The 25,653-nt window shown below is 39.2% G+C and overlaps 3 protein-coding genes across 7 annotated transcripts in view; 2 read left to right on the forward strand and 1 right to left on the reverse strand.

The window, feature by feature from the left end:
- Positions 1 to 25,653, reverse strand: part of LOC134496728 (cullin-9-like) — a 505,703-nt gene that overhangs the window by 287,328 nt on the left and 192,722 nt on the right. The window lies entirely within an intron of this gene.
- Positions 1 to 25,653, forward strand: part of KLHDC3 (kelch domain containing 3) — a 358,937-nt gene that overhangs the window by 212,373 nt on the left and 120,911 nt on the right. The gene's annotated exons all lie outside the window — the stretch shown is intronic.
- The window catches only part of LOC134496759 (phosphofurin acidic cluster sorting protein 2-like), a 155,211-nt gene continuing 148,578 nt past the window's right edge, over positions 19,021 to 25,653 (forward strand). For 3 of the 4 annotated variants that reach the window (XM_063302473.1, XM_063302479.1, XM_063302485.1), the window contains exon 1: positions 19,021 to 19,314. In XM_063302473.1, coding sequence (XP_063158543.1) covers positions 19,118 to 19,314 — 197 coding nt within the window. In that variant the 5' untranslated portion in view covers positions 19,021 to 19,117. The remainder of the gene's footprint in view (positions 19,315 to 25,653) is intronic. The other variant, XM_063302493.1, reaches the window with a different exon arrangement.

Genomic DNA, 25,653 nt, shown 5'->3' on the forward strand with positions numbered 1-25,653 from the left:
ACTCCTTCCATGTCTCCATCTTATAGATTGCACACTTCAGCAACCTATATGTTACATCAGTGGGCTGGGTTTATCTTCCTCTGGGTCAGCTTGTGATCCCAGTGGGTTGTGTGCAGCAGGGCTGTATTTAGCCACACATTTTCCTTTTAAGTACAGAAAGAGGTAAGTGTCCAAAAACAAAATTGGTAATGGATTTCAGATTCAGGTGCCAGATTTCACAAGATTTGGGACTGGACATAGTTGTTCTAGAATCAGAGGAGACTGAGTATAGTTTCCTTTCAAAGTAATCAAATAACAAGCTTAAGAGTGAAAGGTCTTTGTAGAAATGGTGGGTGGCTACAGTCCAATAATTTGGTTGGAAGTGTCCCCATTCCCACTATGAAAAGGCAAAAGACAAAGTGAAGTGCTAGCATGACGGGAGGTATAGGGTGGATAGTGGAGAATAACCTCATTAATTTGCCTCCTGGTGAATGGATGCTTTTGTCTTGTGCTATGGAGTAGCAAGTTTGTAAGAGTGCCTGTGACATGCTCTTCAAATTCTGCATGTGTCCACTGGCCTCCAATAGATTGGCTACTCCTGATGTCAGGCATGCAGCTGAGCATGCTGGCTCTAACCCAATATTCCCCTACCCACATTCTCTGACCTTTTCAGATTTTTCACTGGGAAGCTATGCAGGAGAGCTATACTTTCATTCATGTGAACATGATATAATTTCCTGTGTGATCACAGAGTCAAGGGCTTAAGGTATCCTGTGTATCCTCCTGGCCAGTACATTTAACCCTATATAGTGTTCAGAAATCCTGGATGGAGGCTAATCTGTAATATAAGATGTACCAAAGCTACATTTCAAGGCCATCTATAAGTTTACTCTTTTAACACACTTAATACTGGTTAGATAACCATCATCATCCTGGCATGTCAAAATAATGAAACTATAAACAGCACTAAATATCTCAGGAAACATATGCTCCCATGGTATTGTGAATGGTGGGGCAGGGACTTTGAAAGGGGAGAATCGAAGGAGATTCTGATATGCCAGCCTTCTGACTTCTAAGTCTGGATGAAGAAAACAGCCTCATTTAACATCTGCAGAGGATGATTGTGAGGCATATTAAAAGTTTGCACCCTTTTTCCTTCTGCCAAATAGTTCTCTGTAAATGTCCTTCCTGTCATTGCATTCGTCTCTGGACTAGCTCTACCATTAGGGAGCAGATTCAGCCTTCATTGTCTGTGAGCTGTTAGAAGGCAGAGCTGGGGTGTCACACTGCCTGACTCGTGTTACCTAAATCAGGCTGCCAGCTAGCCTTAAAAGATACTGTCCTGTTGCTGCTGTTCAACTAAGATCTAATGGAACAAGAGAAAGGAGGTGACATCCTTCATTTCAGTCACCCAAAGTCTTGGGCTGCCAAGAAGGTCACCCAAAGTCTTGGGTACTGAGAAAGCCCTCTCCTCTGCAGGTCTTCTGCTTGGGCTAGGGCATGAAGCAGGCCCATCCCACTCATATGATGAGTGAATGATTAGATTCATTTGAGAGGATACCGTGTTTTTCTATATTAGTAGTCCCATAAAGTTCTATGATTTGGGGCTGGACCAGACCAGTTCCAGGAGGTATGAGCCACATCCCTTATCCATAATCTCCTAATAGGGGACAGGAGCCATGGTGCTACAAGGAGTGCCACGTGGTCATAATGCCCCATGTCTAGGACACTGGAACCTAATGCTGGAAAGGCAGTCAAATACAGCACTAAACAGTGTAGAGGTGCTGGTATTTGACCAAGGAACTCACATGCTGATGCTAAGTATAATCTCAAAATAATCCTCTCCTGGCGAGTCACACAGCTACACCAGCCTATTCCATGCAGAACAGGACCAGCACCTGACTCAGCAAATCTAAAGAATTCAAATCAGAATTTAAGTGACTGAGGTAGAAAATCAAATGATTTTCTCCCTCTCGTAGATGTTTTTAAAAAATAGTCTTATGGCACCTTGAAGACCAACCAATTTATTTTCTCAGAAGCATTTGGGAAATATATGCATATAACGTGTAGTGTGGGTGGGATGGATGGATGGATGGATAGATGGATGGTTGGATGGAGATACACACACACACACACACAGTTTTGTTGCAACAGCCTAATGCAGTTATGTTTCTGTAAACTGTTTTAAAAGTTAGTGATGCATGAAATAACTGGCAATTTGGCTGCCCTTTAATGGCACCTGAAAATTGCTAACTGAAGCAGGCACTATCAGTACTGCAGATAATGATGGGGCTAATCTTGTTCTTAAGAGCCGGAGAACTTCCTTTTGTCATGTTCCCATCCCAATGCAGGCAGTGCATGTCACAGGATAACAGAAAGCTGCAACCAAAGTGGCCACTGGGTGTCACTGAGTCTCTACAACAGGCTCTGGATTAATAGGGGTGCACTTGTGTGCAGGAAGGAGATATTGCAAGTCCTGGAATTCACTCCTCGCTTGGCTTGAGCTCTGCATTTGTGAAGCGTCCCCAAGGAATACCCATCAATGGACATTTCCATGACTTCTGGCCTTCCTTTCAAATCTTTAGCATACTACTTTGATGCAGGGAGCATTTCTGCTGGGTGAGGAAAAAGAAAAGAGGAGATTGCTGTTCACCTGCACATCTTATCTTATTTGAACATGAGCTAATTTATAAAGCTTTCCAGCAAGTAAAATATTTACTTAGCAAAATCATAGCCATGGATCTGACAATAAAGTCACTGCTGACATTTGGGAGACACTAAAAAAATCCAGGAGTCTTTGCTGGAATGCATTATTTTGTTTGTTGGAGGAAAATATGGTTTAGAGATGCTAAGGAAGATCTATAACCAGATCAGTTGGTTCTTGCTATTGAAGCTGTTGAAACTTTATGAATCAAACATGTACCTTCTCTCTACTGCTATTTTCTGAAATACTGCAAGAGGTGTGGAATTCTGATGACCTCTTTATTCATACAACTGAAATTGAATTGCCCAAATATGGGTGGTAAAGACAGTAGAGAACAGGTATCTATTATCTTTAATAGCTGTACAGGAGAGAGAACCTTAACAAAAACAGCTTTATTTTCTCTCCTCAGTGCTACCCCTTAGCAAGCTGTCCAAAGCACTGTTAGTTATTTCTTATATATTTCAAGAATTTCATAGATTCTTTCCTTCTAGAACATCAAATACATTCTTCAAGCAATCCATTGAAAGTGCACTTCCCCATGAATGCATTTATTTTGTCCTATGATTAAAGGGCAGTTGCACAAGCAACATAACACAACACAAAGGAAGCTTCTGGAGAGCATATCAAGTATGGTGAAGGTAGAAGAGAATTTAGACTAGAGATCCCTAGAGGCTTGAGAGGATTAGCTGAGCCATATAATCCCCCCACCCTGCCAGGATCAATTTCTGAAAGGATCACAACATGAGCTGAGATAATTGTATTATTTTGACCTTGTCATTTGGGTTCATGCTTCCTTTGAATTTTAAACTCAGAGTATTGGCAAAAAGGCAGTACTATATGCAGTAAAGATAACATCTGATCAGAGATGGAAAGACTTCTGGTTGTGGGAGGGTTTTTTTTCCCCCCAGAACAGTACATTGAATTCAATATGTCTATGCTAAGCTATTGGACTCAACATTTCAGTTCTAAGTAGGGCTGGATCTGGAGTCAATCTGATGTTACAAGGATCTAACAATCTTTCCATAATCTACTACTGCCTTCCTGATATGAGGGACTTGAGGATCTGTAAGCCATAACCAGCACAGTTATACTGACAAGGAATTTAGGAGGTGGTCCAACACACTGGGGGAGCCTCAGATTAGAACTGGGCTGATTTTGTTACACCTAGGTTTTTGGCATACATCTCAGGCAGTGTCTCATCCATTTTTTATGCTTGTAACCCAGATTTTTCATTGACTTGAACCACTATTATTATGTGAATTTTATTTTATTGTTTTAAATTAAGCATGGCCCCAATGTTGTGAAGGTTCTCAGACTATCCTTAGTTCAAAAAGCTTTCCATTGACTCTATGGCAGCTCAACAGAGAATAATAGACGCTTCTTGAGGGTTTAGTCTGACATATAAGGACCCCTTGCCGTGGATATCCTGACAATCTTTGCTGTTGATTAGACAAACACAGCTAGATACTTCTAGGCTTGGGTCCCTGATGAGAAGTAGAATCATCTGCTTCTTAGTAATATAACCCAGTGTTTCTCAGCCTCAGCAAGTTTAAGATGTAAGGACTTCAATTCCTAGAATTCTACATGCTGGCTGGGGAATTCTGGGAGTTGAAGTCTACACATCTTAAACTTGCTTAGGCTGAGAAAAACTGATACTGTGTAATGCATAAAGAATTCCTTGCTAGAGGTGCTGAGGTAGAACATGAAGTTGTTTCTAGTGCTGAGGTTAGTGCTTTGGGAGTTCCACACCTGTACGTATTTTGGGGTGGCACATAGAATGGGAACTCTTTATGGACCCATATGCCTCCCATTTGGAAGCAATTTATTTCAGAAAAGACCTGCTTAGACAGACATGGTTTCTCATCAGACATGAGAGAACATGCAAGAGAGGACTGAGAAATTAAACAACATACTGCTACTGTTATTTATATACATGCAAATACAGAATGCCCCACACATAGATAAAACTTAGAGAAATATGGGAGAAGTCCTGGGAATAGATATGTAGGATATCTAATATTAAAATGATCCTTATGAGGTCCTGTTTGGAATAAATATTAGAGTCTCAGCTGGTAGTTAGAAAGAACAGGACTATTTTTCTATAGCCCTCTCTCTCTGGAATTCTCAAACTAGGCCAGACATGCCCTCGGGCAGAATGAGATGGCCATCTCACGCAAGGGACACTGGCAGTGTAAAGGGGGCAGAATCAAGCCATCCTTGGTTGTTCCTATTGGACTTCCTTCTGAGGCCCATCTGCTCTGCTGGAGGACTGAGGATAGAGCTCTGCACCATATAAGCAAAGCTGCTGCCCTCAGGTGCAGTTCTGGTTCCGGGCCAATTCCCAGTTTGGAAGTAAAATTAAGCTGTACTTAGAATGGGAGGAGGCTTGTCTTGAGGTACTCCTAAATACATTCTTTTTAATAGATTTATATTTATATTAAATATAATTAATATTTTATATTTATATTAAATATAAAAATGAATACAAATTTAAAAAGAAAAGAATAAAAAGAAAAAAATAGAAAGTGCAGAAAAGAAAAAAATAGAAAGAAAAATAGAAAAGAAAGAAAAAGTAAGAATATGGTAAAGAAAAATAAAAGAAATATGTAAAGAAATGACTTCTCCCTTCGTCACAAGTATAAACAATTTTAGTAACTCATTAAAGGTAAAGGTAAAGGTTTCCCTTGACATTAAGTCCAGTCGTGTCCGACTCTAGGGGGCGGTGCTCATCTCCGTTTCAAAGCCGAAGAGCTGGCGTTTGTCCGTAGACACTTCCATGGTCATGTGGCCGGCATGACTACACGGAACGCCGTTACCTGCCCGCCGAAGCGGTACCTATTAATCTACTCACATTTGCATGTTTTCGAACTGCTAGGTTGGCAGGAGCTGGGACTAGCAACGGGAGCTCACCCCGTCACGTGGATTCGAACCGCCGACCTTCCGATTGGCAAGCTCAGCAGCTCAGCGGTTTAACCCGCAGCGCCACTGCTCATTACCCTCTCTTAAAATACAACAAATGATCTCTTCTTCCCATATCCCATTTCTTATCTATAAACAAATCCTTAAAGCCTCATTGTTCAGTCCTGATCAGCAAAAGTCCATTCAGGGTTACCAGAGATAACAACATATCTATTTTAACCTTGATCAAATAAACCAACTTTATATTGCTTCCTTTTACTTTTAACAATCTTGATCTTTAGTCCCTTCAAATAATGTCTTAGAACTTGATTTCTTTTCCTTTTTTCCTTATCCCTTCAAACAAAATTCTTCAATGCTTTAACAAGTCTCTTTTGTAAATCCAATATAGGAAATTTATCCAGGTCACTCTTGTGGTTTGTTATTTGTATATCCCTTTTAATTATTAAGACATCAGCCAGTTTTATTTGTCTGTCCAGTGTAGCATCTTTTTCTACATCATTCATATCGCCTGTCATTTTTAAATCCACTTTCAGATCAGTCTGAGTCTTGTCCAGTAAAACTTGTTCCATAACATCTCCTAAACACAGTCTATCTATAGAGGCAGACAGACTTAAAATTAACACCTGGGTCCATTGTTCAAAAATATCCTTCAATACATCCAATTTTAAAATATTTTGCTCCATTCTGTATTAGCAAGTCAAATTTAAGTGTTCTTTTCTTTTAATTGTAATCTTTTTTATAGTAAATTTTATTAAGTTTCAAGAGAAGAATAAAAACTACAGAAAAGCAAAAAAACTACAAAGAAAAAAAAACTTAAAAGGTGCGGAAAGAAAGAAAAGCCAGGAATCGAGATGAATGGAAAGCGAGTTGTGACCAGCAGGACTCTGTCTGGCAACAATCTGGTCAATTGAGGTGATTGAGGTGATAATAAGAATCAAATTAAAAAGGACATTTGTCTGCTATAATACTTAATAATGCAATTTTAATAATCCCAATCTTAATAAACCCAAAAGGCAAAGACAATTCAAAACAGTAATTCCATATCTTTAAAAGCAAATAACATCAATCAAATCCTTAAAGCAAATCAGATAAACATTCTCTAACCCTAATACAACAGTTTTAATCATTTTAATCTTAATAAACCCAAAAATCAAAGACAATTCAAAACAGTAAATCCAAATCTTTAAAGGCAAAGAGCATCAATCAAATCCTTAAAGCAAACCAGATAAACATTCTTCAACCCTTATCCCACTTCAAAATAAACCAGAGCTGTTACATATCCCCACAATGTGCACAGAGCTTTTCTCTTGAAAGAATCAAACAGCCCAACTGCCCCCCTCAAAGATTCCGGTTTCTTTTCACGGCATTCCACCAGAAGATCAATTTTACTTATGGCTTGCAGATTACTCTTTCCCTTAGATTTCTCCAACTCCACTATCAAATCTTCATCCAGCATCTTGATAAAAATCCCAATTTCAGTCTTTAAAAAAACCCCTTTCTATCGCTCTTAAATTCCTCAATTTCTTCCACCACATCCCTGTATGCCTATTCAAAATCACATCCCTGTATGCCTATTCAAAATCACCATCAGACTCACACAGGGCTTTCATGGATATCTGATTTAATAATGCATAGTATGCAGTATCACAAGCAAAGCTGAGAATAGTAAAAGCATGGGATGTCTCCCAATAAATCTCCAAGCAACTCCCAATCCCTCCCCCCAAAGTCAGTACAATTCCATGCCCCAGGTACCCCTAACAGTTCCTGCTGGTCTGCGGGAAATGTCCTTGGCAAGGTGAGATAACCCAAACATGCATTCCTCATTCTTCACTCCTCGCATTGCAGCCTGGTACAAGAAACAGGAGCAGCCCCCTCCTGTACAGCAACTCGTGTCAGCCCCATGGCATGGGAACCCATTACGATGTTTTTCAGGAACATTGGAACAGTAACCATGACAATCCCCTACCTGATGGCACATTATAGATCTCATATTTTCCACAATGTCATGGATATCTTGCATAAAAGCTTGATAGAAGTCAGAAGAGATCTGTTTAAAATCTTAGTGGAAGTCAGAGAAAGTCTGTATAAAATCCTCCATGTCTCACGCAGTAGATTATGGTGCCCCCTAGAATCTTAACCAGTGAAAGCTGAAGCTATGAAAGAGTTCCAAAGTGTGTTTACATAAAGTGAAAGTGAGATAGCAGACAGTTCTCAAGAGAAAGTTAAAACCAAAAGCTGAAGGTTCAAATCAGCTGATTCAACGTGTAGGAAAATGCTAATATCTTCAAATTCAATACAAAAATAATAACAGGAAGACAATTGTTTACACTCAATCCTCCTTTATATTTGGAAAGAAAACAAAATCCAAAACTTAAAAAAAAATGTAAAAGGTAATCCCAAAAATAACATTAAGCACCAAGAGAACCAGCTTCTCCTCATTGTAGAAAGCCTCTCTTGGGGTACATATACTTAAAATAAAAAATAAAAATTGGTGATTTAGAAATGGGGTGGCTGGTCTTAGTGTCCCTTTAAGGCTACAACACAGCTTGGAAAGTGATGAAATTTCCACCTCCCAGCTGGCTCTTACCAGTCAAAGGCGAAATGATGTTTGCGATCTTCTGGCTGCAAGCAGCCATCCGGAGGACAGATGGGATGATTCCAGGTATTCTCCTTGATCCAGAGAACATTTCTGGGTTTAGGAAAACCTGCCTGAGCCCAAAAATATTTATCGCATTGTCAGCTCCACCCGCTGAACCCACGGGCACAGTCATTCAGTCTGCCATTCCCACCAGAAGTCCCTCTTTTAATTGTAATCTTTAGTTCATTCTGGTTCCCTCTGGTGTCCAACCTTCAAAGTCTTATCCTATCTTTTTTTTTTAAAGAAAATTCAGAACAAAAGCATTTTCCCACAGGAAGGATTCTTATAATTAATTCCAACATCTTATTTCAAATACATCTGAATCTCATTTCAAATACATCTGGACCCTTAGTCTGTTTGAAACTATCCAAAATCAAAGTTTTAATCACCCTTTTGCTGTTCATTCCAAAATATATTTTTAAGTCCTTAAATTTCTTTCGCTAAGGATTGAAGGAAACTCACACAGTGCTTTAAAACTTGTCAATCCAGAGGTTTCTAATAGCTGAAAAGCAGTTAACAAGCAATATCCAGAAGTGATTGGAAAACGAAGTATACAAACCCAGTGTCCTTTCTGAAGGTGCCAACCATGGGTTGAGCAACATAATCCTGCTGGAGACTGCTGTCTCGTGGTCTCCTCACAAGGAGCAGCTGAATGGAGCACTTGTGGGCAATCTCAAGTCCTCTCTTTGTCTGGAGAGGAATTACGAGGAACCAGTCCATTTGCCGGATCTACATTCCGCCACCATCATCAGCTCCATTTGTAGTGGAGCCGTCTTCAGTTTGCTATTTCTTCCCCTAAAGTCCCTAAATAAATCTTATATGACCTGTTTCTTTCCACATCTTCATAAGGGTAGTTAAAACTTACACAAAAAATAAATCAGAAAACATTTAGGGTACTTGGTTGAATTGTTCCAAACTATTTTTAAAATTTCTGCTAAACTGCTTTGTATCCATTCATCTTTTCTGGTTGGAATTAATAACTTTAGCTGTAGTGCTTGCATGCCACAAATGTACCTTATAGACACTTTCCGTGTCTTTACTCCCTACCAGCCACCACTTTTTCCTCTTGCAGGAATGTTTTTAAAGTTATTGGTAGAGTTATCATTCTTCCGACTACAGCTTGTATTTGAGGGTGAAATATTTCTGGCCATTTGTGGCCTTAACCCCCTCAAGAAAGGGCCAAAAAACCCAAAAAGACATCAGCTTACATATATGATATATGTGAGTGCATGTCTGTTCACGCACACACACAAATTCTTATATTGAATTCCAAACTTTTAAATAAACAGAGTCGCCTTGTGTGAGATGGGTGGCCATATAAATGTGAGCAATAAACAAACAAACAAATAAAAATGATATGGAAACAGTCTGTCATTGGTTTCTGCCCTGATGCTTTTCCAGCTTCTCAGTTTAGCCAATGGCCCTGGGATTCCCTGGTGAAAGAGAACCAAAGTATGAATTTCGATAGTGCTGAGAACTGTGTCAAAGTAGCCTCTGTGCCTGCCTAGTCTGCTGTCCATGTTCTTATTATTAAAGGACAGTTTCAAGCCCCTGCTTTTCTTTCTTCTTATAGTTCTAGATTTTTACATTTGGACATGGACTAGACAGCCCTTCAAAAAGAACAGCCTTCTGCAGTGTATTGCCTTCTACCTAAGCTGGAACTATAACTCCCAGAATTCCTTTCTGCAACGTTGGCTGGAAATTCTAGTACATATCTAGAGAAAACTATATTGGGGAAGGCTGGAATAGGATGCCTTAAAATAAAATAGGGAACTGCCCTCTGAAAGCCCTTCAGATAGAGGACTCTCAAATAGGACACACAGCCACTCCAGTTGGATGTAGCTATAACTTTCAAATGAGTGTATAAAAATACATGGACATGTAAGCACACTGGAGCGCACTGCATGGTGTTTCACACTGGTGAGGCTTATTTTGAACTTATTTCCCAGTATGTGTTTAATATGAACATTTGAAGAGACTTGCTGGCTGACACCAAGTGCTTCGTTAGTGTTCAGTATTTCACTTTGGCCAATCACAGGCAGAACCCAGAAGCTATAATTTTCCAGCTACTGGGATTCACAGGCAGATAGCTCATTAGCCAACCGTTAAGTAATCTGTAGCCACCTAGGACAGCAAGGGCTTGGGTACCTATGTGTAACATCTCTTCAACCCCCTACCCCACAGGAATCGTGTGCTGTATTCATTTTTGTTAAAGGCATGACAATTCTTATTGCAAAAAAAGAAAAAAGAAAAGAACAGCACACCATAACGAAGCAAACCTTTATTGATCTGCAAGGAAGGTTTATTTTTATGATTCCTACTTCAACTGGCCAAGTTTGTTTGAGCTGAGAAGTGTAAAGTGGCTTACCTGTATATTGATAAGTAAGTTTGAAAACAAAGTAATTTCCCAATAACAAATTCTATCTGTAATGTAGAGCACTATTAATTTCCTTCTTGGCTGTGTGGAGGGGAAGCCCCTAAAGGATTCATTACAGCCCCCCTTTTCTTCCATGCATCATAATATGCCAGACATTATTTGCTATGGAAAATTCAGGATCTTCACTAATATGGAGGTTCAGCTGCCCTGCTCTTTTTCGGCTGTCAGAACAGATTACTCGTAATAAGAATCTCCCATTTGTTCCAGGGTTAATTGAGCATTGTTTCATTACTTGTTCCAAAATTTGCATGTGCTCACACACATATGTATGATACATATGAAACAATATATATTTTTCTAATACTGCATATAGCACCTTTATCTTAATGAGCCTTTGAGATGTGGCTGCTATGCAGACTTTCATAGCAAGGAGAAATTCATGAAATGTGTCTTGTTGAGGTGGTGGGAGATTTCTTGATTTTCTCCTAATTTTTCTCTCTGGAATCAACCTCCAAGGAGAAATTATGAGAAGCTTAGGATATATTTCTAAAATATTGATTTGATATTCAGTTATAAGAGCTGCACTTAGGTAAGTTTCAACTGTAGATTTAATGGTGTTTTGACTTTTGTTGCTTTTGGGGATTCCTGGAAAAGCAGCAAGTCCAGTAATTTTGCATGTGACCAGCTGTACCCTTTGGAATTCACAACTCCAAAGTTCTATGTTCTCTTGCTTTTCCCAGGATTTAAACTATGAGCTGGCTCCAAACTGCTTCTTTGATCCTCTTTTATAGCTTGAGGGTGCCAACCTAAACAGACGTTGATTGTTTATTGGTATCTCATTACAGAGACTGGACAGGGATTATTGAGGAAAGGAACATTATCATCTTCTTACAACAATCTGGCCAAAATCACAGCAAGTACGCTCATCCTATAGGAGACATATGTACAAAATGTAGAAAACAACTTGATACTTAGGAGCAGAAAATAAGAGTAAAAACAAAGAAACGTATATTGTAAGCAGTGCCAAAGGAACTGCTGCAAAGGAAAAGGAGGTCATTTAATTAATTGGTTGGTTAATTGGTAGGATTCTATATTTGCTGTTTTTTTAAAAAAATAAGCAATGTTGGAAGTGTTTTAAAATATTTTCTTACAATCAGTGAATAAAAACTAGAAAAGATAAGGGATCACAGCAAAAATAAATATACAAAAGTAACTGTCACTTTCAGTGTAATAATTAGAATACAATGTAAATGGGGTTGAACCTTTTTTAGTTTTCCATTTTAGCTTCATTCAGCAATTTCAGCAAATTATTGATGTATTATGGACATAGCTTCTATAGGTCACAGAATCTGCTCCTTATCTCATGGTTGCTGTACAAGTGCCTGATCACTGGCCTTTACTCTAGTTTCCCCGAAAGCACTGCTCAACTCTCCTCTAATGCAGCTTAGAAATTATTCCTATTTAAAGTTTTTATGAGTAATTTGCTCTAGGTGCAATATTTCTGCAGTGAGCAAGTATCTTTTTATTAAATTAGAACTGATATGATAGTTTCATATTTTCAAAAGCTCATTGCAAGCAATTATTAAATAGTAGATCATGCTAGATTTTAGGCTGAAGGAATCTACATTCTACATTAACCACAGAATCACTGCATGATCCTTAGAAACATTAGTTTATCAAATTCTGCAGCAGGAAAAGGAGATCAAGATTAAAAACAATGCAAAACTCAATCAGGGCTCCACTCAGAGAATTATGGAATCTGGGGGGCTTCTGAAAATGCTTTGAGGAAGTTTCTGGCTGCTAGAGCAGATGATCTGATTGAGGGCTTAATGTCACTATGGAATGCTGAGGCAAGATTATGTGCTATCAAGTTGTTTTCAACTCCTAGTGACCACATAGATAGATTTTTTTCCATGACAATCTATTCCTAAACTGTTCTTTCAAGTCTCCCAAGGATGCACTCATCACCACTGTAAATGAGTCCATCCACCTTGCTGCTGGTTGTCCTCTTCTTCTCTTTTGAGGCAAGATGTTCCATCACCATAATTGTCCCCAGGTGTGAGGACTAGAATGGGCAAAGGCAGAGGAACTTTAGATCAGAAATGTCCATTGCAGTAATAATGTAGAGACATCAATTGCTCCTCCTACAAGAAATGACAGTTTTCATTGCTACACACACACACACACACAAACACACACAATTTGAGTCTTAGAATTTGCAGTTACTGGTTTCCTGCTCTAATTACAGCTTTTCAAATATGCATAATAAAAATTAGCTTATCAAAATCTGTGTCCTTCAATTTCTGCCTGCAAGCCCTGTAGTTCAAGTCCTGTTCTGGGTGGTGAAGCCTGACACTGAGCCATTGTAGAAGCTGATGGTCTGTGTTTTTCTGTGATGCTTTGGGAGATGAACTGTCAGCTGATGGCTGGGGCATGCTTAGAGCATCCTGGCTGTGAGAGTGACTGAACAGGCTGTAGTGCCTATTGTGTGGCAGCAAATGCAGAAAAGAGCTTTTACTTTCCTTCACTGCTGCATTCTCAAAAACCACCTGTGAGCTTTTCAAAATGGTTCAAGGCTTCCTGGCTCCAAGAATGGGTTAATATAGCACCATGAAACTCCCTGCTACATTTTAGGAAGTGATTAGGTGTCTACTTCTAAAAATGCATCCCCAAGAACCAAAGGTTTATGACTGATCACAAGTATACCCTTGTGAGCAAGGGAGCAAATAAACAATAAGAGAATACCTTGATGCAAACTCATAGATTGAATTTAACCTCATAGGTTGCAAATTCATTAAAATTAGCAAGGCTCTTTTAAAAGAGGGTGTATATGTATACTTAGCAAAGAGTACAAAACATAAAGCTAGGACAAAGGCATATACAGTATTGCTGTACATTTTTGTCCCAACCTTCCATTTATAAGGTCTAGTGCATTACTTCTTCAGCAAAGGATCGTTACCTTGTTGTGGTGCTGGAGCCTGAGCACCTCAATGATTCCATGAGCTAAACCATGAAGGGCCACCCAAGACGGGAAGGTCATGACAGAGAGGTCAGACTAAATGCGATCCCTGGGGAAGGTAATGGCAACACACCCCAGTATTCTTGCTGTGAAAACTAAATTGATCAGTACAACCAGATATGTTGGTATACCATCGGAAGATGAGACCCCCAAGTCGGAAGATGGTCAAAATGTTACTGGGGAGGAACAGAGGATGAGTTCAACTAGCCCCAGACGTGATGACGCAGCTAGCTCAAAGCCGAAAGGATGGCTAGCAGCCGACGGTGCTGGTGGTGAACGGTGAATCCAATGTTCTAAGGATCAACACACCACTGGAACCTGGAATGTAAGATCTATGAGCCAGGGCAAATTGGATGTGGTTATTGGTGAGATGTCAAGATTAAAGATAGACATTCTGGGTGTCAGTGAACTGAAATGGACTGGAATGGGCCACTTCACATCAAATGACCACCAGATCTACTACTGTGGACAAGAGGACCACAGAAGAAATGGAGTAGCCTTCATAATTAATAGTAAAGTGGCTAAAGCAGTGCTCGGATACAATCCAAAAAATGATAGAATGATCTCAATTCAAATTCAGAGCAAGCCATCTAACATCACAGTGATCCAAACATACGCCCCAACCACAGAGTGCCTTTGGACTGCAAGAAGATCAAACCAGTCCATCCTCCAGGAAATAAAGCCAGACTGCTCACTCGTGGGAATGATATTAAAGGCAAAACTGAAATACTTTGGCCACATAATGAGAAGACAGGACACCCTGGAGAAGATGCTGATGCTAGGGAGAGTGGAAGGCAAAAGGAAGAGGGGCCGACCAAGGGCAAGATGGATGGATGATATTCTAGAGGTGATGGACTCATCCCTGGGGGAGCTGGGGGTGTTGACGACTGACAGGAAACTCTGGCGTGGGCTGGTCCATGAAGTCACGAAGAGTCGAAAGCAACTAAACGAATGAACAACAACAAGTGCATTACTTAACAATGAGAAAAGACCAGATTACATCAGAGACTCTTCTTCTGTGTTTATGATAATTTCTCCTGTATTTTTTGTTCTAATAATCGCTTTGTTTTCCCAGCAGTCCAAATAATTATTTTTAGTTTAACATCCTTTTTACTCTGCAGCAAGTATTTTTAAAAACATACTGGCATTTGACGATACGTATTTATACTTTGCCTGTAGACTGGAGTAAAACAATCTTGAGGTTTCAGAAGTGTGACTTATAGTGGCGTTTACAGTAGTCAGAATTTGTACAATTTTTAGGTGCCAATGAGAAATACCAGAAATATTTTTGGATATTATCTTGGATATTGATTAACTTGGATATTGATTAAAAGAAGGCTTTGAGGTTTATTATTAAATGTCAGAGTTTTTAAATTATTTTGCTGGATCTTTTCTGTTAAGAATTGTCAAAAAGTAATATCCACCACATTTCTGATATGTGTTGCAATGTTTAGAGAAACACATATGCACACCTATTGCGCTGTGTTGTATAGAACCTCTTCCTTTTTCATTTGATGGCTGGGTTAGTATGGCTACCTTTATCCAGGTACCTCAATGTTTGTGGCATTGTAGAACTTACTGAACCATAAACTGACCCTGTGGGCTGAACTTGCAGAACATGCTAGGCTAAAAGTGTGGCTGGCTAGTTTGTGGTTCAGCAGACCGCGTGCACACACACAGTATAAGGGAGTCAAACCCTGCCTGCAGAGATTGACTGAGCTACTGGGCCTTGCAGATTAGGAGGAATCTTGTACGGTTATTTTCATCACATGGATGTTTTGCAGGTTGGGATGCAGGAAAGGACATTGGACATACCTGCTATTCTCCAAATCCACTGCTCCCCCTCCATATGTGGCTGGGTTGGTGTCATTGCTGCTCAGCCGTGATTGATAGTCCTGGAAGTGATTGCAGGTAGGAGATTTTTTAATTATCAATTTATTGGGCTTATCAGGGCAAGGCCTTCAGATAGCTGTGTATGTGGCTTGGGATTATTCCCCTGCAAGTCCTACTTTGCTACCTCATTGTGGTGGCGATGGGACGTTCCTGGGAAGGATGAGCAAAGATATAGTGCAAAGATGATGAGCCATTCAGGTCAGATGGAAGAGCTGAGGATTTTGGGGGGTACGAATATTGTTGTTATTATTAATATGCCTTTGAATCAGTCTTGACTCCTGACAACTACATGGACAAGCCCATACAGTTTTCTTGACAACATTTTCAGAAGTAATTTGTCATTGTTTCTTCCTAGGGCTGAGAGAGAGTGACTTGCCCAAAGCCACCCAGCTGGCGTTATGCCTACAGTAGGACTAGAACCAGTCTCCTGGTTTCTAGCACAATTACTTTTAACAACTACACCAATCTGGCTATCAATGGTAATAGATTATGCAGCTAGATTAAAGCCTTCAGAATATCTAGTTGCTGATATTGCCATGCAAGAGAAGAAAATCCAAAAATGCAAAGATAGAATCTCACAGGGAACATGGAATGTAAGAAACATGAACATGGAAAAGCTCAATGCACTGTAGTTAAAGATGAGTCAATTACACATTGACATCTTAGGCATCAGCGCATTGAAAGAGACTGTAATTGGACACTTTCAATCAGAAGATCATACTATTTGCTACTCAAGACATGAAAAACAAATAAAGGATAGTGTTGTTTTCATAGTCAGAAAGAATATAGCAAAGTGTACTTGGCTACAATGCAGTCAGTGATCAAATAATATCCATTAGACTTTTTTGGTATAATATGGGGCAGAGAGAAAGTCTAACAGGCTTTCAAGATTATTGTCAATCCTTCAAGGTAGGCAGGTCAGGAAACGAGCATGGCAGGGATTCCAGGAATGTTCTTTATTGCTGTAGGGTAGGGCATGGAGACAGAACAAGTAAAAACTTGTATGGTAAAGTGGATGTAAAATTTTAAAGAAAAAAATATAATACAACTATATGAGGATTTATTTATTTATTTATTTATTTTTCAAATTTCTATCACCGCCCATCTCTCCCAAAAGGGGACTCTGGGCGGTTTACAATAAAATCAGAATTAAAACATATAAATTACAATATAAATAGACCAATAAATAAAGATAAAATAGATATAAAATCCAAGTGGTGAAGATCTTATTTGTTGGGGAGAGATCTATGATACTAGCCACCCCCAAGATGAACTGGTGCCCCTCCCACCCCGATTTATGGGAAAACTCAAAATTGGTACAAAATATTTTACAAATGGTATATAAATCTGACAATAATTGCAAAAATACATAAATTATATAATAAAAATGTTGGAAATGTTGAGATACAGAAGGAACATTTTATCTTATGTGGTGGTCAATCAAAAAACGCAAAAATCCTGGAAAGGAATGCAGCATTATTCAAGAAAAAAGTTTAAACAAAGTTTGAATTAAAACCTCATTTTTCTCTACTAGGAATTGTTCCAGAACATATAAATAAGAAATATCACAATTTATTAAGATATATGCTGATGGCCATGAGGAAAAATTTGGTCTAACATTGCAAAAGAGACACTTTGCTGACAATATCAAATTGGGAAACCACACTTGGGGAATACGCAGCAATGGCAAAAATAACAGTATACCTCCAGAACATAAATTGGACCAAGTTTAAGCAAGAACGGCTCCCCTATATATGATATGTCACACAACAAGACAAACTTGGACACTTAGAATAGAATTTTAAATTGACTGTAATTAGAAACAATTTCAGTGTTTATAAAAATATTGATATAATCATCAGTTGGGTACAATGGGAGGAAATTTAAAATTATGTAGTTTCCCAATATTGTTTTTACTGATTTTTCTCTTTTTTATTTATTTTTATTTCCTTTTTACTTTTTCCCCTTCTTTTTCTTTTCCCTTTACATGATCACATGCATACCATACTTTATAGAGATTTCTTTATAGAGTTTTATAGAGATTTCAAGTTATTTCTCAAGATGACATAATGAACTTAGTTCTAGACATTTAATTAATTAATTAATTTTAAATTTTATAATTGTAAATCCTTTATTTACTTTTTATTTATTTATTTTCTTTATGCACAACATCTCTTTCCTTCTTTTTTATGTATCTCTTTCTTTTTTGTCCTTTAAATGTTTTAATAAATAAATTATAACCCCCCAAAAATCAATAATGCTAGGAAAGGTGGAAGGAATAAGAAAAAAAGAGGATGCCTAGCAGCAAGTTGGATGGATTCAGTTACAGCGGTTATGGGTGCAAGGTTAGACCACCTGAAAAGCCATGTTGGGAACAGATTGGGAGAAAATCTATCTATGTGGTCGCTAAGAGTCAACACTGACTTTATGGCACATAATCAACCAATTAATAAGAATACCATTTAAAGGTAAGCAATATATATGCCCAGCTGTCCACACTTACTTTGGAAATGAGTGCATATTTAGCTTACATAGGAATGCTAAAATGCAGTGTCAAGCCCCAGCTTGCCTCAATGCTGATAGTTAGGGCTAAGGGACCTGGGCAACAAAAATCTGGATGACCACAAGATGGCAGCAAAAGAGATATTCTTGGTCACCAGTATTTTTGCAACCTCTAACATCTGGGGAATTCTGGGAGCTGAAGTCCACACAACTTAAAGTAGCTGAGGTTGAGAAATACTGCTCTGATGTCCTTCTTTGATACTGGGCCTGCTTTCTTTTGCCCATTACCTGCCATTCCTTGAAAGGTCATTTAGAGGTGTGACAAACTATAAAGCCAATCTAAGCGACAAGGCTCAGACAGCACCAAGGACTCCACAACTATAAAGCCCTAGATTTCATCTCCAGGCCCAGCCCTAGGTGCTCCATTGGATACGTGGGAGAGTGCATGTTTGTCTCTCATTTCTCTAACCTTGGGGAATTTTCCTCCACAACTTTGGAGATGAGCAAATAACCTTTTCGTCCTGCAGCAGTTCTAATACCATTCCCACGTGCAATTTGTAATCAGGGTTGTTCTGGCCATAGTGCCATCTTACTCCACCGTTTCCATACATGCTTGCTTATTGATCTGAAAATCCTACAATACACAATAATCGTCGTGTTTTTTTTTAAATCTAGACAATCAACACAGCCACAACAGGGACAAAATCATGAAGAATGCTTTTATTAGTAGCTTTTTCTTTATTGGGTAAACCATTTGTCACTCATGTTCTTTCCAATCCTTAAAGTCTGTTTCCCCTCCCTATTTAAATTCTTCTTTCCCAAGACCTCGCCTGGTCAAGCCTTCCCCTTTTCAAAGCCTGCCCCTCGCGTCGGAATTGGTTGATGCTGTGGAAACAGTTTCTCCCCTCCACGCTGGTTGGCGTACCGGCACGGCAAGGTTTGCCTCCGTCATTCCCGATTGGCTGGCCCGTTAGGGCCCCGCCCCGCCCGTGCTGTGAGGAGGGGATCGGGGCTGGGCTGAGGGTCCCGGCCGCCCCCTACCTTCCCTCCCACCGCACCCAGTTTAGGTTCCAGGGTAGCGGCGCGATGGCGGCGACGGCGACGACAGCGGGCTCGTTGGGGTCCGGGTCAGGGCCCGGGGGGGCGGCCAGTAATGCCTTCCCCCCGACGGGTACTTGCGCGGCGGCGTCGGGGGTCTCTGGGGGGCTCGGGCCGGTCCCGGTGCCCATGAACCTCTTCGCCACCTGGGAAATCGACCGCTCAGCGCCCAGCTGCGTGCCCAGGTAAGATGGGCGGGATCCAGCCGGGGTCTTCGCTTCAGGGAGGGATGGATGTGCAGTGCGGGGTCCGGGAAGGGGGCGGTTACAGAGGAGAACCCGGCCCGTGGTGGGCTTCGCGGGGGGATGAACGTGGTATGGAGGCGTGGCGCGGTGCGGCGCTGACATAACGGGGTGCTGGCAAGCGGGTGGAGGGAAATGGGGAGGGCGTCATCGTGGTGCTCCGTGGGATAGGTAGGAAGCATAGATGCAGATGTGGACTGGGTGGGGTGGATTATATATCAGTATGCGCGATGTGAACTCTGGGGCACACCTCCAGGGCTTTCTTTAAAAAAAAAACCCACAAAAATCCATGCATCAATGGAAGAAGAATGTGCATCTTGTACATGCACAATGGAAAGCAGAGGCTTCCTTCTGATTTTTTGAGGATCTTCAGGAAGTTTGGGTAGGGATGGATCTCTGTCTAGGAGGGCAGTGCCCTGGGTTATTACAGCCTTCCCCACAGCTTAGTGTGTTCCATACATGCTAGACTTCCCCATCTGTCGATGATGGGAAATGAAGTTTAGCACATCTGGAAAGAACACTCTATGTGGGAAGTGGGTAGTTTTGGTATTTCCAATCAGTTGTCTTTTTCTTGAAGAGAATTAGAAATTCTTGCCTTGGGTTCCAATGAATGTGAGAAAATCCTGACTCTAAATTGGTGGGCTGATGGATCCCACTGAATGGCAATATTTGGCTCACAGCTGTTTATTCCAAAGGTAAAACAACAGTGTGGATGAGCAGTTGGGCTTTGTGATAGTCCGTTGGATCTTGGCTTATAATTCTTAACTCCTTGTCAGAGCAGCTGTCCAGGAAAGTGGTACCAGTTAGTGACATTTTAAGGGTTTGGGGTATAAAAAGCTTGCCTGGAATAGAGGGATATTTGGAAGATACCTCTTATATTCAGTATTGATCCCTAATTCCTACATTTTTCCTAATGCTTCCCTAGTAATCCTCTGCTATAAGTTGGCTTTTCCTAACTTTTATGCAAGACTATTAGATACTCTTGCTCCAGGGAACGCAAACTGCTAATGAACATCAGTGTAAATTAGCGGGGGGGGGAGGGGAGATGATATCACTGCATAACACCCATCTGTTCATATAGTTAATTTTGCCCAGCATATTCTATTTTTTTTGCATTAGTTTCCAGGGCTTGTGCCCACCTCTTTGTGCCTCCTTGTTGATATGAAGAAGGCCCTGATGTTGATAAAGTTGGCTGCTTATAAAAGAAAATGTTTGTATAAATGTTGCTTGTTCAGTTTGCCATAAAGATAAAACATGACAACTATATACTGGCCTTCTCCAGTGAAGGTTCAGCAAAATGAGGTTTACCTGAGCATGTTAACATAAAAAGGCCTTTTCTTAGACACACCTAATTCTGCATTAGGGGACAAGGCTGTTTGGAGTTCTTGTCAGGTTGCTTGGCCATTTGCTTGAGAGACAGCAACTGTTGTAACTGTTCTGAGAGCAGCTGTATGCACACTGGAGATCCATTTGGATGATTAGCATTATTTCATGATGTTAAAATTGCATAGCTACAAGCCTGCCTACTATATTCATTGTAAGAGGGTCATAAAGTGGACAAGGTGCTCCTGACTATAGAGGAAGCAGCCTTGTATATCATCAGCTAGAAAAGCAGAACCCTGTGTTCCTCTTGGACTGGTACATACCAGCTGGCTATCTTTAATGATACACAGAATTTTTCATCTTCTGTATTAACTAGAAATGTCTTTGGAGGATACAAATGACATAACATGAAGAATGTTGTATATAATAATTGGTTGCATAAACTAATTTGCTGAGACGGGGATGGGTGGGAAAGGAAAGGACTAAATGGGTAAACAAGTGCTCATGTAAATGCAGAAGAGGGTAGGCTACTAAGGCAAGCTGCTGCTGAAAAGGTTTATGCATCCATGGGCTCTGTGTCATTCCATGGCAACTGATGGCAACTGTCTCTAAGCAAGAGAAATCATGACTTGGAATCTTGCTTCTAATAGCAATATGTTATACTCTTGACTTTTGCTTTTCAGCCAGTGTGTCCTCTTTTGCAGGGTTTTCTTTTTTAAAAAGGAAATAGGCACTTCTTCTTTTTTATTAATGCATTATTTGCTTTGATACGGAAGAGACTTAAAGTCATAAAAAGTAGAAGAAAATCAAGAAGGTAACCGTCTAAAGCTTAGTTATTCAGTGCTGCTACAGATTCTTTAAACTTCTCAAGCTTCTGGGAAAGATGTGAAGTTCTTTATGTAGATTAACTTAGCCCAGTTTTGGACATCTTGCAGGAGATTTATTTACATGCATGTACTCTTTAAATAATATTTGAGTTTGTATATTATTCCCTAGTCTTGATGTTTATAAGTTATGCTTTCATTAGCAGATCTGGAAGGTGTGTGTTTGAACCGTTGTTGTAGGTTTCAGTGAACAGTTTGCAGTGGTCTATAATTGGTGACATAGCTGTTCCCGTTTATACAGTAGTTGGCTTGTTTGGTAGGTAAACATGTGTCACAACTTTGAAGGGAGGTGCTAAATCTGTATGCCCATTGTCTTGTCTGAATATATTTTTGTTCTTTGTGGGTATGAGAGCCTTCACCAACCTGATATCCTCCAAATACATTGGGATTACAGGAATCTAGATGTCATCAGAGTGGAAGGCCAGCCTGAGAACTGGATCTGCTATTGCAGAAGATTGAAGACATTGTTTACCAGTAAGCTGGTGCCTAAGCAGCTGACCTCTTACAATGTGTCCTCTTTTTGTTGTTGTTGAAAGATACAATGATCAGTTGCTTTGAATTGTATGTGGGAACAGATTCCTTTTTATCGTGGTTGGTAAATGAGTCTTTTCTTGCTTTGTTGGGTCTTTCTGTCCAAACTTTTGTGATCAAATTATTTTTGTTTGTTTTGTTTTTATCAGGTGCTATTTCAGGGCTTCAAATTAACACAAACTGTGATGTTTGAAATACTGATATATTGGAGCACTTCAGGTTGCTTAGAAACAGGAGAGAAAGAAGATCAAGAAAGAGTAGGGAGTGTCATTTTTCAGAGAAGGCAGTGTTTCCTGCAGTCCAAGACAAAGCCAGTATTAAATAGCCTGTTGAGATGATCCAAAGACCATGAAGGAAGACATCTTCATTCACCCTTGCACAAGCTTGAAAGCACATTCTTCCATCTTTTCTTCAGCTCTCCCATTTCTCCTCTCTAAAAATTCAGGACTGGAATTGTTACTTAAACTTTTGCAGAGGAATTCAGAAGAGGAAAGAGCTGTGTTGAGAATTCAAATGGAGAGGACAGAGATTTAGCCAGAAATCCCCTTTATATTGTAGGCCACATAAATATGGTTGTAGACTAATAAAAATTTGGGAACGTGAATGAAGGGGACTTGGGTGGGAAAGGGTCTGTTGTTTTGAGGCTGTTCACAAATGAGAATGTGACACTGTTAATCTAGTCTTGTATTATATACTGCTGTAATTTCCCAGAGCCCTGCTATCTAATCCTTTATCTGGACAGTTTGGAGACTCTCCTGAGTCTTTTCAACCTGGGCATTTTCTTGTTGCTATAGAATGATCCAGAATTATGGATGGATGGAGCTGGTCATTTATAGTCTATGTGAGTTTTCAGTGTGTTCTCTCATTAGCCCTGTTCTGGTATTAATTTATGTTGTTTTATTAAAAAAAACTCTGACAATTCAAAGACATTAATGTATAAAACTGAAAACCACATCACATCATTTGGAGAAATGTTGAATTGCTAGGATAATTGTGTTCTAATGTGCATAGTTAGGAATGTGTGGGCTACATTAGTGTGCTTTCAAATGAGGACCTAATTAAATTCCTTTTTTGCCTGTAGCTCATATGATATATAGCTAGTCAAAAGGATCATTGGAAGTAGAATAATATTTAATGACTAGTACTAGAGAAGGTTCCAAAACATTACTCTAAAGTTCCTTTATAGAAAGATGGATGAGCAAATGCTGAAATCTCAAATTGGATTCATTATTGTTTTAGCTTAATGTAGAAAGCAATATATATTATTTGTAAGAATAAGGATAAGTTTGTTCAATTTTCACTTTAACATGAATTTATCTAATTTGTATCTGTCCATCCAATGTGTAAACTAAAGCACAATTATCCTTCACATTTTATCATGTTTTTGTATTTCATGGTACAGTTTTCCAGCATAAAAAGTGCAGCAAATCCTTATGGTGAGAGTACCACACATTTGCAAAAGCAATATCAAAAATACTACAACAAATTGCAAGGGGAAATGCTTTATATTATGATAAATGTGTAAAAAATACAAACAATTTTGTGACCATTTCAAAACCAAGTAAATGTTTAAAGAGCATGAATTAATGAATGAAATGAAGAAAAAATATGTTTGTGTTTGTGAATTTAAGAGAAGGATTAATAGATCTGAATTAAGATGGACTGCTCTTGAGTGGAGTTGATGAATTTATGAAGAGAAGTCGAGATGTAGATTTAATTATGAATGAAAGGACTAAAATGTATGTCAGAAAGTAAGTATTGGTATAATCTAGGTTATCGGTGCAAAGGAAACTGGGAAACAATAAATTGGTGTTAGTTACATGTTATCCTCAGGTGAATAGTGATAATGGAAAAAAACAGATGGGTTGGGGGAAAAGTGTGCACTTTTTGAATGAATGCAAGGGGACATGAATGGATGGGTGGGAATGAGAGTACAAGGAAAGTGATTGAGCCCTTTGAAGACCAAAGAATTAATGAGAATGGAAATTGATGAGTATCTGCTTAGAAAAAGGATTGTCTCTTTCAAACACATGGTTTAAACATAGGTCTGTGAATGTGTACACATGGCAAAGGAATGAATTTAAATCCAAATGCAAGATTAATTTGATAGTTTATCATGAAAAATTTAGAGAATTAGTGAAGGATGCAAGCATGATGAGAGGTTCTGAATGTGAGGCAGACTATTTCTTGGTAGTGTCATGAGTGGATTTTGGGAAAAATGGACTGGGGAGAAAAGGAAAGAAGTAGAAAAAAAGTGAAAGTAGACGGACTACAGAAAGAGAAGGTAAAAGTCCTATGTGAAAAAATTACAGAAGACAGATTAATCTCAAAATAGAATGAATGGGACATAAAAAAGAGGATTTGGAAACTTCTTGGAAAAGGTGAAAAGAACTTGTAACAATGTAACAGAGGTGTGTTAAGTTATGCTAATGGGAACTATATAAAAGGATGCTTGATGGAGTGATGAAATGAAAAAGGTTGTGGATGAGGAAAAATGAATATAAACGAATTATTGCTGTAGAAAAGGTGAAAGAAAGATGTTGGCTAATGCGTATAGAGAGACAAAACATAGCTGCAAAGAATGTAGTCAAAGCAAGGAATAGTTAAGATTAAAAGAGGCAGAGAAAACACTGATTTTGATGAAAACAAAAATTGTTTGATGGAAAATTTATTTTGATGGAAACAAATTGAAGAGGGTAAACAAGGACTCTCCTGCAGAATGAGTGGAATTATGAATAAAGATGAATACATAATTTTGGATGAAATTGAAGTGAATGAATGCTGGAAGGAGTGTTACATAGATTTGTATTGGAATGATAGTGATATTTTGAAAAGTGAAATTGAAATGAATGCTATGAATGTCAATGTCCAAGAAGATACTGATTAAAAGCAGTCATAAATGCTATGAAAGTGATAAGGCTACAGGTACACATGGTTTAACTGAAGAAATGCTAAAATATGGATGTAGTTTTCTTATAGAATAGCCATGAAACTTGTTCAGTGTGTGGGAACATTGAATCTGTGTCTGAGAAGTTGAAGAATGCCATTATTGTTCCCTGTACAAATTGAAAGGCAGCAAGAATGAATGCAATAATTACAGTGGGGTTAGTTTGTTAAGTATGCCTGGGAAGGTGTTTGGCAGGCTTCTTATGGAAAGAGCACAAGAAATGACAATGAGCAAAATTGAGGAAAACAGTGCTGTTTTAGATGTGGGAGGTGGAGGGTGGGAGACTGTAGATCAGATTTTTGCTCTTCCATATATCATTGAGACAACTGTGAGTGTAATACGTGAAAGTTGGGTATGTCAGGAGAAATATTAAATGCCATATGAGATACCCATGTGTCTGTGATAAAAGAAGAACCATGGTTCAGAATGGATGGATGCTGAATTAATGCAAACAGAATGGAAAAAATTAGTGAGCTGATAGCATTATGTAGATGGATTGATGAGATCCTCAGAAAGAACAGGCAAACGTAAATGAAGCAGTGTATAGACATGGTGAAAGAAAAAAGTACTTTGCCAGGATAGACATGTATGAGGTAT

Source organism: Candoia aspera, chromosome 1 (genome assembly GCF_035149785.1).
Source record: "Candoia aspera isolate rCanAsp1 chromosome 1, rCanAsp1.hap2, whole genome shotgun sequence".
In the NCBI taxonomy this organism is placed as follows: Eukaryota; Metazoa; Chordata; class Lepidosauria; order Squamata; family Boidae; genus Candoia; species Candoia aspera.